This window comes from Peromyscus eremicus, chromosome 7 (assembly GCF_949786415.1).
Source record: "Peromyscus eremicus chromosome 7, PerEre_H2_v1, whole genome shotgun sequence".
Taxonomy (NCBI): domain Eukaryota; kingdom Metazoa; phylum Chordata; class Mammalia; order Rodentia; family Cricetidae; genus Peromyscus; species Peromyscus eremicus.
Genome location: NC_081422.1, coordinates 103,788,265 through 103,804,999, shown reverse-complemented (window position 1 = coordinate 103,804,999; position 16,735 = coordinate 103,788,265). Strand labels below are relative to the sequence as shown.

The following is a 16,735-nucleotide window of genomic DNA, read 5'->3' as shown; positions in this document are numbered from 1 at the left end:
CATGAAGACTAGGCTTACCTCAAGTTCAGGATCCTCTTGCCCAAGCCTCCTAAGGGCTTAGATTATAGGTAGACAACACTATACAAAGAACAGTTTTAAATTTATGTACCTGGTATATCTTCTCAATAAAGAAACCACAAAAAAAAAATATATATATATATATATATATATATATATATATATATATATATATATAAAACACAGCCCATAAGTAACTTGAAAATGTGAGAATTTCTTAAAACTTAGAGGAGAAAAATCAATTCGTATTGAAAGTTCAGAACTATGTGATAAGTGCACAGTAGCAGAAGCTCTTACCGAACACTCAGGATGTAGAGATAGATGCAGACAGAGATCCCTATGAGTTCCGGGGTAGCCTGGGTCTACATGTGAATTACAGGAGAGCCAGAGCTATACAGAGAGGTACTATCTCAAACTAGAAGGAAATAACCCAGAACATGACATTACTCATACTGTGATGAAATGATAGCCAACCGTTCTTAGGGAGGACCACTTCCTCTATATTTGGTACAGGTGTTGGGTCTTCCATGTCCTTGGTAAGATCTTCTTGCTCATCTTCTTCTTTCTGACTTCTACGCTTCCCATAAAGGCTAGCTTGTCTAAGATACACAGAGCAGAAAAAAGGAAATTATACATAATGTTAGCAAAATGTCTGAATATAAATATAAATAATTATTTATTTATATTCAGATTTACTTTTAAAAAACAAGAAATAATCAAACAAATTGGATACCTGACTCAAGTAACATCAAATGAGCCCCAAACTCTAAGTGATTAGTATAATTTAAAAGAACACCTGCTAAGAAAACAAAGCAGCTCTCAGCCTATACACGACAGAATGACAAGGTTTAAAGGACACAGACAGCTCTATTTTCTTCAGGTATCATTTGCGTATTAAAAACTAAAGACTTTATGCTCCTTATGACAATTGCTAGGGCTCTTTATCTAAATAGTCATCATTTCTAAAACTAGCAATATTCTTGAGAATTAAAATAAAGATGAAGGGCTGGAGAGGTGGCTCAGTGGTTAAGAGTACTGGCTGCTCTTCCAGAGGTCCTGAGTTCAATTCCCAGGAACCACATGGGGGCTCACAACCATCTATAGTGGTATCTAATGCCCCCTTCTGGCAAAAAGTCAACAAAGCACTCATGTACATAAAAATAAAGATAGAAAGGATTTCCTTATCTTGAGGAATTATACAAAGGCCAGAATCATGACCTAATTCATACTATGTGATACAAACAAAAAGCATTACATCAGAGTATGGTGACACATGCCTATAACAGATGCACTTAGGATGGCGAGGCAGGAGGAGTCTATATATTGAGCTCTCAGTCAGCCTAAGAAACATGGCAAGACTGTCTCAAAACACACACCCCCAGAGTATGAAGAAAATACATGACAGGAAAAGAGAAGAACCTGGAGGCAGGCACGGATACAGAAGGCATGGAGAGGTGCTGCTTACTAGATGACTCAACGAGCCTTCTTACAACACCCAGCAACACCAGTTTAGAGGGGGCACCACACAGCGAGTTGAGCCCTCCCACATCAATCATCAATCAAGGAAATGTACCAGGCTTGCTCACAGGGATATCGGATAGGTGCATTTTCATAATTGGGGTTTCTTCCTCTCAAATGACTCTAGCTTGTTTCATCTGTGAGTTTGTGTCCAGTATGTTTACATAGACAGGACTAGATACCCTGTCTCCAAACAAATCTAACAAAGCATAGTGGTGGTGGTGCACGCCTTTAATTACAGCACTCAGGAGGAAGAGGCAGTCTGAGCGCTGAGTTCAAGGCCAGCCTTGTCTACATAGTTAATTCCATCCAGGACAGTTAAGGCTACACAGAGAAATCCTGTCATGAAAGACAAACCAACCAATGAACCAAAACATATGTTTTTATGTGTGTTAAACTAGGCAAGTCTGAAAATATAAAGTACCTATTTATAGTGACAGAATTCCCAAATATTATCTATACTTTAAATATATACTCCAGGCATTGTATAAAGCATTAAAGTTTCATTTTATATGGTCAGCAATTAATTCAATAGAAATCAAAATTATCACTAGGCAGTGGTGATGCATGCCTTTAATCTCAGCACATGGGAGGCAGAGGCAGGCAGATCCAAGTTCAAGGCTAGCCTGGTTTACAAAATGAGTTCCAGGGCAGCCAGGATTACACAGAAAAATCCTGTCTTGAAAAACCAAAATAAAAAATAAAATTAAATTATAACAAAACAAACAAACAAACAAACAAAACCCAAAGCTGCAACACAAACAAGATTGGTAGGAATGCTGTTGGGCTTGTCAGAATACCCAACAGCTTAACAGTTACAAGTTCTAACTATCTGTCAGTCAACTTAATCACAAATAGGAGAGGTGCTCAAAGACAATAACTATGGTGTGTCTCTAGATTAAAGCCAGGCTATCCTAGAACATGCTTTATAGACTAGGCTAGCCTAAAACCTGCAGCAGCACTTCTACACTTGCCTCTCCAGTGCCAAGACAACACACATGCGCCACCACACCTGGCTCAGGATGTGACTTCTCCTAATGAGGCAAAGCAGGCTGCAGGGACGCGGAGATGTGCAAGTACACTGGACCAGTTTCTTTTCTTTCCCTTTCTCAAGACAGTGTTTTGCTCTGTAGCCCAGCTGTCCTGGAATTCACTCTGTAGACAAGGCTGGCCTTGAACTCAGAGATCTACCTGCCTCTGCCTCCCCAGTGCTGGGACTAAAGGTGTGCACCACCACTGCCCGGCCTCAGGACATCATTTCTAAAACTCCTTACTTGCCACCTTTTCAATATGTACTTACAAGGAGAAAAGACTGTATTTAAGGTGTTCTTATATAAATAAAACTTCTATTAAAACTATCAAAATGTAAGATTCCTGTAAAAACTATCAGGCTGGCAAAATGGCTCGTGAGTAAAGGCATCTGGCCTGAAAACGTGAGTTCCATCCTGGGACCCACCCTCACAGTAGAAGGTAAGAACTGACTCCCACAAGATATCTTATGACTTCCACATGCGAATGCACAAACAAAAAAATTTTAATATAATAATAAAAACACGTTAAATAGATAAGCTATCAAAGAAAGAGACTTCAAAAAAAGTCAAAAAGAGTTATTTTCTGGCAAATTATCGAACACGAATGTGAAAACTAGAGAGCCACTCAAAGTTTCTCTTCCTGACTTCCAGACATGCTACAAACATCTTACCCTTTCTTCCCACTCTTCTTCCGGGATTCTGTGGGTGTGGGAGGGGGAGGGGAAGGGGAATGTTTCCTCTTTCGTGCATTAGCCGATGCTTTTCTATCTCTCCTCTCAGGACTTCTGACTGGCTAGAAAGAAGTAAAAGAAACAAAATATCAGGTGACTTTGTGGGTTCCTCAGTTTCTACAAACCTTGTGTAAAGATGACTTTTCATACACTATCGAAACTACTGGATGAGAGCAAAGGAACCTACAACACTTAACACCAAGTACCAGCAATAAAGAAACTTTCCTGATCCACAAAGCCTGTGGGTTGCAATCCCTTGAGATGTCTAATGGCTCATTCACAAGGATTTGATAAGACCATAGGAAAACACAGATATTTATGTTACTATTCATAATAGCAAATTACGCTTATAAAGTAGCAACAAAAATAATTTTATGTTGGAGATCACAACATGAGGAAATATATTAAAGGGTTGCAACATTAGGAAAGCTGAGAGCCACTGCACGAGGCAATATATCAGAACTGAAATGCTAATCATAATCCTACACATATTCAAAGTATACTATAATAAAGACATAAACCCTGCAAAACAAAAACCATCAGTGCTCAACATTTGTGCTCTCAGATGGGAGAAGTATTTCAGTAATTACTAATATAAATTGAAACATACTACTGAACAGAGAAATTACAAGGTCAAATGATCCTGTCAAAAATGTAATTTATAAAATATTCTGACAGCAGAGCAGTGGTGGCACACACCTTTAATCCAAGTACTAAGAGACAGAGGCAGGAAGAAGTGAGTTCGAGGCCAGCATGGTCTACAGAGTGAGTTCCAGGACAGCCAGGACAACACAGAGAAACGGTGTCTTGAAAAAAAAAAGAAATAAATAAAATACTCTGAGGATGAAATATTCCAAAGTGGCAGGAGGCTTACAGGTATCTGAAGGCCCTAGATTTAGACTGGATTTCTGGTAAAAAAAATAAAATAAAATAAAATAAAAAATTAAGTATTAAAGGAGAACAAATATATGGTATTTCTCCCAGAACAGGTCAAAATTTTGAATTTTTTATTAACAGTAAAATCACAAAACGAATACAAACTAAATAACCTAATTTAAATTTTTTGAGGGGCTTGAGAGACATCTCAAGCATTTACTACTACTCTGCCAGAACACTCAGATTCAGTTCCCAACATCCACATGTAGTCTCAAAACTGTCAGTTTAATTACAGTTCCAGAGAACCCAATACCCTGTTTTCATCTCCTTAGGCACTATAAAAACACGTATATACATAAAACACAGGGTAGCCACTGTCAATGTAGGGCATCAGACTCATGAGTAACAGGTAAAGAGGTAAACAAGGTGGGGTAGGAGAGCATGCTATGCCTTAAAAACTTGTTCTTCAAAATATGATTAGGGTCAGGCATGGTGGCGCATTACTTTAAACTTTAATTCCAGCACTTGGGAAGCAGAGGCAGATGAATCTGAGTTCAAGGCCAGCCTAGTCTACAGAGTGACTTCCAGGACACCCAGGGCTACACAGAGAAACCCTGTCCTGAAGAAAAAAAAAAAAAGAAAAAATATTTAAAAATTTAAAAGAAAAAGTAAAATCTTGCAATATACAATGGGACAAAGATATTTTAGTATTAAGATCACAGATATGAAAACATGAAATACCTCCATTTTCTATTAGTGCTTACACACACACACACACACACACACACACCCCAACAAAAACATAAAATGAAAAAGAACAAGCCAGACATGGTATAATACACTTATAATCTCAACAATGGACAGGCTAAGGTTAGGATTGCCAATTCAGGTCAGCCTGGACTACATACTAAATTACAGACTACACAGAAAACACTTGTTTAAAACAACAACAAGACAAAACAGAAAGGAAGAAAGCAGAACAAATGCAGTTGTCACAGATGAAAATTATCTTAGAATCACAGGCCTCTTCTTTGGACTGTCACAAACCCTCAATAGTTACAAAAGGCTTTCCTCTTGGTCCCAAATCCTACTCTAGTGACACATGTAGGCCACAAGTGGTGAGGTTTTGTTTCTAGACACAGGGCCTCACTATGTAACTGTGGCTAGCTTGGAACTCACTCAATAGACCAGGCTCGCCTCAAACCCATTGATCTGCATGCCTCTGCCTCCTGAGTGCTGGGAATCAAGGCATGCAAGGTGTTTTTTATGGAATCGTAAGTAAATAGCCAGAACTTTGAAGTTCATTTAATCAGATTTTTTTTTACGTTAGCATATAAAGTAGTAGGTTTCATCGTGGCATCTTCAAATAAATAAGGACCTGGACTTAATAGTAAATAACGAACATTAAACTAAACGGCAAAATTCCCTATTTTAATTCTTGTTTTTTGTTTGTTTGGGTGTTTTTTGTTTGTTTATTTTTTAGACAGGGTTTCTCTGTGTAGTTTTGGTGCCTGTCCTGGATCTCGCTCTGTAGACCAGGCTGGCCTCAAACTCAGAGATCCGATTGGCTCTGCCTCCTGAGTACTGGGATGAAAGGTGTGCGCCACTGCTGTCCAACTTTAATTCTTGAGATATTTTAAGACCAAAATTTTGATAGAATTGTGTCTGCACTAAAGAAGTTATTGAATTATATTAAAAAAAATTAGTTTTCTTATAAGAAAGGCTATGATGTGGTACTGTTTAAGAATATGAAAGTTATTACTTTTTGTTTGTTTGTTTGTTTTTTTAGACAGGGTTTCTCTGTGTAGCTTTGCGCCTTTCCTGGATCTCGCTCTGTAGACCAGGCTGGCCTTGAACTCACAGAGATCCGCCTGGCTCTGCCTACCAAGTGCTGGGATTAATGGCGTGTGCCACCATCGCCCGGCGAAAGTCACTATTACTTTGATGACTAAATTTTAAAATGCATTTAAAAACTAAACCATGGGGCTGGTACGGACATGGCAGCTCACAAATGTATGTAACTCAAGTTCCAGGAGATCCGGCACCCTCACAAAGACATACATGCAAGCAAAAACCAATGGCATAGGGCAAAAATAAATTATTAAAAAACAACAGCTTAGGACTGGTGAGATGGTTCAGGGTAGAAGAGGACCAGCTGCTCTTCTAGGAGACCAAGGATTGCTTCCCAGTACCAACAAAGTAGCTCTGAAGCTCCAGTTCCGACATCCACAGATACCATGCATGCACAACACAGTGCACATATATATGTGACATCATATACAATAAAAAATTAATTTAAGCCCGGTGGTGGTGGGGCACACCTTTAATCCCAGCACTCAGGAGGCAGAGCCAGGCAGATGTGTGAGTTTGAGGCCAGGCTGGTGTATAGAGCAAAATCCAGGATAGGCACCAAAACTACACAGAGACACCCTGTCTCAAAACAAAGAAACAAACAAACAAAATTTAAAAATATTTATTTAAGGGGCTGAAGAGATGGCTCAGAGGTTAAGAGCACTGCTTGTTCTTCCAAAGGTCCTGAGTTCAATTCCCAGCAACCACATGGTGGCTCACAAGCATCTGTAATGAGATCTGGTGCCCTCTTCTGGCTTGCAGGAATATGTGCAGACAGAACACTATAGACATAATAAATAAATAAATCTTTAAAAAAAAAAAGCTAAAACGTAGCCGGGCAGCAGTGGCACACACCTTTCTTTAACCTCAGCACTCTGGAGGCAGAGACAGGAGGATCTCTGTGAGTTTAGGGCCAGCCTGGGCTACAGAGCGAGATCCAGGACAGGTACCAAAACACAGAGAAACCCTGTCTCGAAAAACAAACAAAAAACAAAAACAAAAACAAAACTTGAATCTGGTGGACAGAATCAACTGTAGAATTAACGTACTACCTGACCCATTTTAAACTTGAATGATTCAGTCCGATTTCCATTTCTGTCAAGATGCCACAGATGATTGCTAATGATTCTATAACTTGTACATGTACATTCTAGGTGATGCCCTTGGTGTATGGCAGTTTACCAAGAAAGAAAACATTTAGAACAAAAAAGAAAAAGCAATCATTGTCAAGAAAATAAATACCTCTTCATTCTTTGTTGAAATTCGCTGACGAAAACTCACTGGCTTCCTGTTCTCATCTACTTCATAATCCTCTTCATTCATCCATTCATTGAAAACGTCAGTGTCCAAAATCCATTTTACATGAACCTAAAACCACATCAAACTGGCACAATTATAATTTGACATTAGACATTTTCCTCCTGTTAGTCACATCTTAGGTCACAGAGGGAAGAGGGACAGAGTGCTTGGTTACAATGAGCTGAGAGCCACAAACTAGCAATTACAACTATAAGGGTTTCCTTAAACACTGAAAATAAGATGTAATATAGCAGCCAATAGTAGACAGGATGAGCTTCTGTTTCAGAACCTGCTCTGGGGAGACAAATGTTTTCCCCCTCTTCGTAAGACATGAACAACAAACCAGTATGAGTCTACCAAATTCCAACTCAGAGAACCAATGAGTTTACTGGGTCTACTTACAGATCATGGGTGACCCCCAAACGGCTACACCACCAAATAAAATCTTATACCAGCATGGATGCTGACTGTAACATAGCTGCAAAGGAGTCCCCCTTGTACTAATCTTCCAGTCTATATACTCTCAGGATCATGAAACCATGTCCAATTTGGTCAGAATTACATACAGAAAGGCAAGAGATACATGAACAATGGCCAGAATCTAGGTGAGGGTCCAATGAACCTCCCAGATGCTCCTCTCTAAAGGAATGACAACAGTCAAGTGGCCTGATCTTGAAGGTGCGTGGGAACTAGTTACAGCTGATAAAAAGGATGGCTGCTGTGCCTGAAGGACAGTGCTGACTAACAAAAATATTTTGATGATGTAAGATCCATATTGTTTTTTGTCTTGTCATTGTCGTTTTCTTTTTAAAGACAAGGTCTCTCTATGTAGCCTTGGCTGGTCTCAGACTCTGAATGTGAACCAGCTTCCTCAATCACAGAATTCCACCTGCCTCTACCTCCTGAGCACTGGGATTAAAAGTGTGCATCACTATGCCCAGCTGTTCAATATTTTAAAAGGGGAAAGAGGGTAGAAACAGACAGGGTAAAGGATGAGTCACAACAGAGCTGCAAGGCCATCTGCTAGGCCTGCTTCTCCAAAGGCACAGCTAAAGCCGAAAAAGGCTTGTACATAGAAGGGGGAGGTGTTTAAAGGGAAAAACTGATCCTGACAACAAAGGGAATAATGACCTTGCAGGAAATGGTGATGCCAACACAGACTAGGTATAGAAGAATGTTGAAGGTGCTAGAGAGGACAGGAGGAGAATGTGCAATTTTGTAACTAATTCTGCTGACTACACATTTTTGAAATACTAGATTTTTTTCGTTTGTTTTTAAAATATATTTATTAATGTATACAGTTTTCTGCCTGCATGTATGCCTGCAGGCCAGAGGAGGGCACCAGATCTCATTATAGATGATTGTGAGCCACCGTGTGGATGCTGGGAACTGAACTGAGGTCCTCTGGAAGAGCAGCCAGTGCTCTTAACTGCTGAGCCATCTCTCCAGCACTGGATATACTGTTTTTTAAATGAAGTTTTTTTGTTTTTGAGACAGGATTTCTTTGTGTAGCCCTGGCTGTCCTGGAACTGACGCTGTAGACCAGGCTGGCATCAAACTCACAGAATACCTCAGCCTCCCAAGTGCTAGGGTTAAAGGTTTGCACCACCACTGCCCAGACATCAAGTTGCATTTTTAAAAAAACTGAATTTTGCTCTACATTTAAAAAACTATTTTAAAAAGTTGTTTTCTGAGGAAAGGTCACCAACAGAATGTCACTAAGCCTGGACTGTGTGAACAAAACAAAGCTCCTTTCACTGCTACTTTCACAAAACATGTCTTACCGGCAGTGGTGGCACACCCCTTTAATCCCAGCACTCAGGAGGCAAAGGCAGGTGGATCTCTGTGAGTTCGAGGCCAGCCTGGCATGCAGAGCTAGTCTCAGGACAGCCAGGGCTTCACAGAGAAACCCGGTCATGAAAAAACAGGAAAAAAAAAAAAAAAACCCAAAAAGTTTATATTGGAGTTGTCATTCCAGAGTGCTATAAATGTCCATAATGGTGGTGAAGTCATGGAGGAACACATAGGTGAGAAGTTATTAATTCAGGGCACCCCCACCCATGGTGAAGTTTACAACCCACATTTCTCACACTCTGAATTGGCTTTGGATTCTTCTCAAGCACTGCACACATGAACCCTAAAACGTTGATACTATGTCATCAGGGACATGGATATTCTCTAGAATTGAGGACATTAATTATACATCTCTTTTAAAAACATTGTCGCAGAGCTGGAGAGATGGCTCAGCGGTTAAGAGCACTGGCTGCTCTTCCAGAGGTCCTGATTTTAATTCCCAGCAACCACATGGTGGCTCACAACCATCTGTCATGAGATCAGGTGCCCTCCTCTAGCCTACAGGGATACGTGCAGGCAGGACATGGTATACATAATATATAAATAAATCTTAAAAAACAAAAATAAAAACTGTTGCAAGCAGAGCATGAGCTCACTCCTGTAATCTCCATACTAAGGGAACCAAGCCAGGATTGATCATCACAAAACCAAGGACAGGGAGGACTACATAATAATTTCAGGGACAGCATGAGCCAGCATGATAACAGTTTCCCAAACACAAATTAATTTATTGTAGAGAATGGCTATTAGAGTGTGTAAAAATAATTTCTTATTGTATACTTTTATTTATTTTGTTTACTTATTATTGGTATGTATTATTGTTTGGCCTGCACGTCCATCTATGTATCAAAGACGTGCCTGCTGTATGAAATTTCCTAGAACACTGGTGTTGGTTGGCAATTGATCCCTGGGTTCTAAGCAAGAACCAAGTTCTCTTAACTGCCCAGCCATCTTCAGCTTCAAGAATAATTTGTGGACTGGTTGTTTTGTTTTTATTTTTTCTAGACAGAGTCTTTCTACATGGTTCTGGATGTCCTGAAACTCACTCTGTAGCCCACACTGGACTTGAACTCACAGAGATCCTCCTCCTCTGCCTCCCAAGTACTAGGATTAAAAGACGTGTGGCACTAGGTCCAGCAAGAATAATTTCTTTTTTACAGACCCATTACCTTCCATGGCTTTTCTGGAATTGGTGGATCTTCAATTTCAGCATCAACATCATTACAGTGGACCCAAGTGTCATAGCTAAAGCAAATTACAAACAAAAGTAAAATTAGAGCCAAAGCCTATTCACTAGAAAGATGAATCAAATACGTGTTACAAATATTAATAGGGGGAAAAAAACATAGTAAAATGGTGATATTGATTTGAGGTTAAAGGCCTAACAACCTGAGTTCATTTCCAGAACCCAAAGAAAGTGAAAGAACTGACTCAATGAAGCTGTCCCCCATCCACACGTGTGCCATGGAATGAGTGTGCCTGCCCTCACACACATTACACATACACACAAAGTAACAGTGCTTAAAAAAATGAAAACACAATTACCAGACACACTTTGGTTTCACCACTGTCAATAAATTACCTGAATTAGTTAAAAAGAATTCTAAATAAAGGTTGTCCTTTGCTTAAAGCCCCTCCCCTAACAGCTTTCTGGTCAGTACTATAACCTGGTATTTTTATTTTCTCATAACCAGCGCTCAGTCCTTCAGTCTCCACTGCCAGCTTATAGATTTTGTCACAGTAAACATCATAACACAAATAATAATCTCCTTGATATGAAAGGACACAGGGATAACTTTCAAACAAAATTCTCCTGTTGGTGATTTCATTCAGGTTTTCAGTCACACTACAGTTCTTAAATAAATAATACATCTGTCCCATCAGTCAATCTGAGACTCAAGTCCAACAGGCAGTTCTATATTCATGGGTACTAACTGTTCTAAAGCAAGCACCTCAAAGTTCATCTTTTAATGCCCTGCCGGCATCAAAATGTTCATATAAACATCTCCACTTTGCCAACAGCAGAGGCCAAAACACTTGACTTCACTCTAAAGTATGGTCAAACCATCAGCAAACCTACCAAGTGTACATTCAAACTGTGTCCAGAGTCTACCTTCATATTCCGCCACTCTTCTCACTGGTTACCTACCTTTCCCAAGAACTGAGAATTCTGCATAACAATGGAGTGATCTTTTCAAAAACTAAGCACATTTTACAACTCAAAATTTTCCAATGACTCTGAGCTGGTAAGAGTTTGTTTGTGGTTTTTTGTTTGTTTGTTTGTTGTGCCAACTTGACACAAGCTAGGATAACCTGAAATGAAGAAACCTCAATAGAGAAAACGCCTCCATCAAATTAAATTAGTGTGTAGGCAAGGTGGCAGTAAGTTTTCTTGATTAATGATAAATGAGGAAAGCCCAGACCACTGTGGGTAGTCCCACCACTGGGCAGGAGGCTCTGGACTATATAACAAAGCATGCTGCCAGTAATCAGCATCCCTTCATGGTCTCTGCTTCAGTTTCTGCCTCCAGGTCCCGACCTTGGATTGCCCCTCAACGATGGAGCCAAATAAACATTTTCCTTGCCAAGTTACTTTTGGCTATAGCTTTTATCATAGTAATAGAAAGCAAGCTGGGACAGACTCCAACCTAAGACTGAAAATCAAAATCCTCACATAACAAACAGAAGCTTGCCAAGGTCTCAAAATCTGGCACTCTAGGCTCTTACTGCTCTAAGATGATAGGACTCAGTGGCATCTTCAACATATGCCACTAAGTCAGCATGCCCTTTACATAAGATGCATCTTGCAGCCTAGAATAATTCTCATTCTCAAAATGTCCATATAAATCATCCCTTTTCAAATCTCCTTACTCAAAGATCCTCTGATAAGCAAGCTACAAATCACTAAAGCAATTCCAAGAATTTTTGTTGTTGTTGTTTTGTTTTGTTTTTTTTCGAGACAGAGTATCTCTGTGTAGTTTTGGTGCCTGTCCTAGATCTCGCTTTGTAGACCAGGCTGGCCTCAAACTCAGAGATCCGCCTGACTCTGCCTCCCAAGAAATGAGATTAAAGGCGTGCGCCACTGCTGCCGCTGCCTGGCCAAAGAAAATTTTAAGTATAAAGTTATCTAGTAAATGCATGTTTGTTAAAGTTACTATACTGTCCAATAAAATTATAAAACAAAGTAAAATTGTTTAGCATGTGTAAGGCAAACAAACAAACAAACAAACAAATGAACAAAAAACATCCAAGAAAACCAAGAAACATTCAAATATAGTATTTGTATGATATGTGGCTTAAGTTCAAAAGCAACGTGTAACCAGTAGTTTTCTAAAAGGAGTATTTGTTGTGTGCATGGACACACACAGACATACACACACACCCTCATGAATTTGCTTGGAACAGTTAAACGTCAGATTGGGGGGGTGCTCTTGGTTAATTAAGTAAATATACTAATTAAAAATTAACATAATGAGGGGGAAAGTAATTTTATAATCTTAAAAGTTTTGATTATAAAGGATAAGCGGCTATCAGAGGACAGGCTACAGTTACTAACAAAAATAGGTGAACAAGAAGCCTTGAGAAGGCAGGACCTGTGCCATCTCTACATTAATACATTTGGTATGGTGTCAACTGCTAAGCAGGTGTTCTGACAGGTATTTTCTGTCAGAATACCTCAGAGAACAACATATGGGAGAAAAGTGGAGTGTTTTGTTTGTTTTTTGTTTTTAGATTTACTTTTTATTATGTACATAGAAGAGGGAGCCAGATCTCATTACAGATGGTTGTAAGCTACCATGTGGGTGCTGGGAATTGAACTCAGGACCTCTGGAAGAGTAGTTGGTACTCTTAACCTCTAAGACATCTCTCCAGTGTTTTTTGGCACATGGCTTTAGAGTCCAGTCCAGAATGATATGGATGGCAAGGTAGACATCAAAGCAGCTGGAATATGTAGTAGAGGCTTGTTCACAAGGACGCAGACAGAAACCAGGGGAGGACACGACCTCCAAATGAGCACCACCACCCACTTCCTAGAGCATCCCTTGACCTTGCAAAGTGTACCACATACTGGGGACCAAGTATCTGTCAAAATATGAGACTGTGGAGAATATCTCAGATTTATATCCATAGAAACTGTCAATCCTACTGATACATTGTTTGCCATAAATTTGAGACTCAACCTACATGTTTAAAGAACAAGCTGCTTTTCTTTAATAGCTACAATGGAATTAAAAGGCTTTTGATAAAAAGTGGTGGACCATGTCTTTAAGGCAAGTGGATCTCATTAGTTCAAGGGCAGCCTGGTCTCATAGCAAGTTCCAGGACAGCAAGGGCTAACACAAAGAAACCCTGTCTAGAAAAAAGAAAACAAAACAAAAAGTACATTGGAAGTACTAAAAACATCAACTTAGAAGTACTTAATGAAAAGCAATTACTCAAATTTTACTGTTAACATTAAAATGTTTTCTAAATTAAAAGTTATCAATTACAGTTTACAATAAGTGGACTAACATTCTCACTTTATTAATCCAAAGTGTATTCAAGAAACCAACACATGCTAAGCTTAATGGCTCAGCCTGTAATCCCTGCAACCAGGAGACTGAGGCAGAAAAATTCTGAGTTCATGGCCAGCCTAGGCTATACATGGGAGACCTGCCTCAAAAACAAAAGACTAGGCTTACACTCTTAAAATTTAACATAAATATTGATACATTTTCTTTACTTAAAAATGTAATCACGCCAAATGCAATGATGTATGACTGTTGTTCTAGTGACTTGGGAGATTAAAGGGAAATACTCTCTCAGCTAAAGAATTCAAGGTCAGGACCAGGCAACGACAAAAACACAAAGGAATATGGAGAAAAATAGAAAACAAAAGAGGCAAGAGAGACAACAGACAAGGGCAGAGGGGTGCAAGCCTCTAATCCTAGCAGTTCTACTGGTTTAGGTAAAAGGTTGCAGGTTCAAAGTTTGTCTGCATTTTGACATCCTATTTCAAACCAAAACCAAAAAGCCAATGGAAAAAGGTAAGTAATTTCTGATAAGAAAAATATCAGGATTAGAAATAAAGCAATTTCATTCATAATATTTTGACATGCAGCTTTTTTTAAAAGATCAAAACTCATTAGTCAGCTGGGCATGTTAACATGCCTTTAATTTCAGCATTCAAGAGACAGAGGCAGGCAGATTTTCACAAGTTCGAGGCCAGCCTGGTCTACAGAGCTAGTTCTAGGGCAGCCAGAGCTAGACAAAGAAATCCTGTCTCAAAAAAAAACAAACAACAACAAAAATCAAACAAACTCACCAATCATAAACATTAGAAAGAAAAGTAGTTATCTTTAAAAAATTTACTTATTTTCTGTGAATTTACTTAATTTATTTATTTGGCTGCATGTCTGGGCACCATGTGCATGCCTGGTGCCCATGGAGGCCAAGAAAGGATGCTGGATCTCCTGAACTGAACATATGGGTGCTGAGAACCAAACTTGGATTTTCTTCAAGAGCAGCAAAAACTCTTAAATCAATGAACCAACTCTACAAGCCCCAAGATTTCTTAATTAATGGCTTAATAATGTTCATGTTAAGAGATCTCTTCGGCAACCCTGGCATTGTGCACGCATTTAATCCCAGGACTTGCGAGGCAGAAGCAGGGAGCTCTCTGTGAGTTCAAGGCCAGCCTGGTCTACAGAGTGAGTTCCAGGACAGTCAAGGCTACAGAGAGAAACCCTCTCTCAAAAAACAAAACAAGACAACAGCAACAAGAGAGATGGAAATACTGACAAATTTCATCTTTATGTCCTGTAGGTATATGTTGTTTTATCAAGATAAATATAAACAAAGTAATAGTGTTAAAATATAATTACCTGTCTGGGTAAAATCCCCAGTGTACCAACACCTGCTTATCTTTTCTCATCACTGGTCTCAACCATTCTTCTGAAAGAAGAAAAAATCTTAGTTTAACTGATGAAACATCAAAATAGGAACAGGATTTATTTACAATTTGAAGGAAAATATTTATTTTTATGTTTGTGTGTGTATCCCGAGTGTCATAAATGTATAGCACGTATGTGCAGGAGCCCAGATGTCAGATGAGATATCAGATGTGGAGAAACCATAGTAATAGAGAGCTGAGAGCATACATGTAGTTACTGGAAACCTAACCCTGGTTCTTTGCAAAAGCAGTAAGTACCCTCAACTATTGAGCTATCTCTCCAACTATAAATTTTTAGTTTTAAAACTGAAAGGCATTTATCTGATTAAAAGGACATTTTAGGAGCAGGGGAGATACACAGTCAATAAAATACTAACCACCGAAGCTTGAGACCAAGTTCAGATCCCAACATGAAGATAAAAAGCTAGGAGGCTGGAGAGCTGGCTCAGGAGTCAAGAGCACGTGGTGATTTTGCAGCTAACCCAGGCTTCATTCCCAGCACCTATAAAATGTCTCAAAACCATCTGTAACCCCACTTCCAGGGAATCCAACAGGCACACACAAGGTGCACATACATGCACACAAGCAAAAACATTCATACACAAAAAATAAAATGAATAAATCTAACCTAAAAAGTAATAATAATAATGCAGATTGTGGTAGTGTGCATCTATCCATCCATCACTGGGTGAGTGGAGACAGGCAGATTGCTGAAGCTTTACTTGGTCTTGCCAACTAAAGAGGACCTATAAGCTCAAATTATCCAAATTATCCAAAGAATAAGGTGAAGGGGCTGATGAGATGGGGGACAAGCAAGAACAGAACAATATTCGGTTCTTGCAGAGGATGTAAGAATTCAGTTCCGGGGCTGGAGTTAAGGCTTAGAGGTTAAGAGCACTGGCTACACTTCCAGAAGACCTGGGTTCAACTCCCATCACCCATATGGCAGCTTACAACTGTCTGTAACTCAGCTCCAGGGGATCTGACACCTTCACACATGCATAAATGCAGGCAGAACACCAATGACAAAAAGAAATAAAGTTTGCTGGGCGTTGGTGGTGCACGCCTTTAATCCCAGCACTGAGGAAGCAGAGGCAGGTGGATCTCTGTGAGTTCCAGGACAGGCACCAAAACTACACAGAGAAACCCTGTCTCCAAAAACAAAAACAAACAAACAAACAAAAAAAGGGGGCAGAGGCCAGCCTGGTCTACAAAGCTACACAGAGAAATCCTGTCTTGTAAAACCAAAAAAAGAGAAAAAGGGGGGGGGGGGGGGGACGACAATTCCAGCACTCACATCAGGAAGCTCACAACCCCCATATAATTCCATCTCTAGGGGACCAAACACCTTTTTCTGACCTCTGAAGGCACCTGTATTTACACACACACATTCCCATATAGACATACACAAATAAAAACATATCTTAAGTGCCAGGCAGTGGGGGCGCATACTTTAACCCCAGTACTGGGAGGCAGAGGAATTCAGATCTCTGAGTTGGAGGCCAGCCAGGTCTAATAGCATGCTCTAAGACAGCCAAGGCTACACAAAGAAACACCATCTCAAATAAATAAATAAATAAAATGAATAAATATAAATAATTTTTTTTAATTAGAAATTGGCTGGG

The 16,735-nt window shown here is 39.5% G+C and overlaps 1 protein-coding gene across 1 annotated transcript in view; it reads right to left on the bottom strand.

The window, feature by feature from the left end:
• Smarcc1 (SWI/SNF related, matrix associated, actin dependent regulator of chromatin subfamily c member 1) overlaps window positions 1-16,735 on the bottom strand; it is a 123,573-nt gene that overhangs the window by 80,375 nt on the left and 26,463 nt on the right. The window contains exons 7-11 of the mRNA XM_059268743.1: window positions 15,043-15,112; window positions 10,348-10,423; window positions 7,268-7,393; window positions 3,239-3,360; window positions 493-617 (exon numbers count right to left, since the gene is read on the bottom strand). Coding sequence (XP_059124726.1) covers window positions 493-617; window positions 3,239-3,360; window positions 7,268-7,393; window positions 10,348-10,423; window positions 15,043-15,112 — 519 coding nt within the window. The remainder of the gene's footprint in view (window positions 1-492; window positions 618-3,238; window positions 3,361-7,267; window positions 7,394-10,347; window positions 10,424-15,042; window positions 15,113-16,735) is intronic.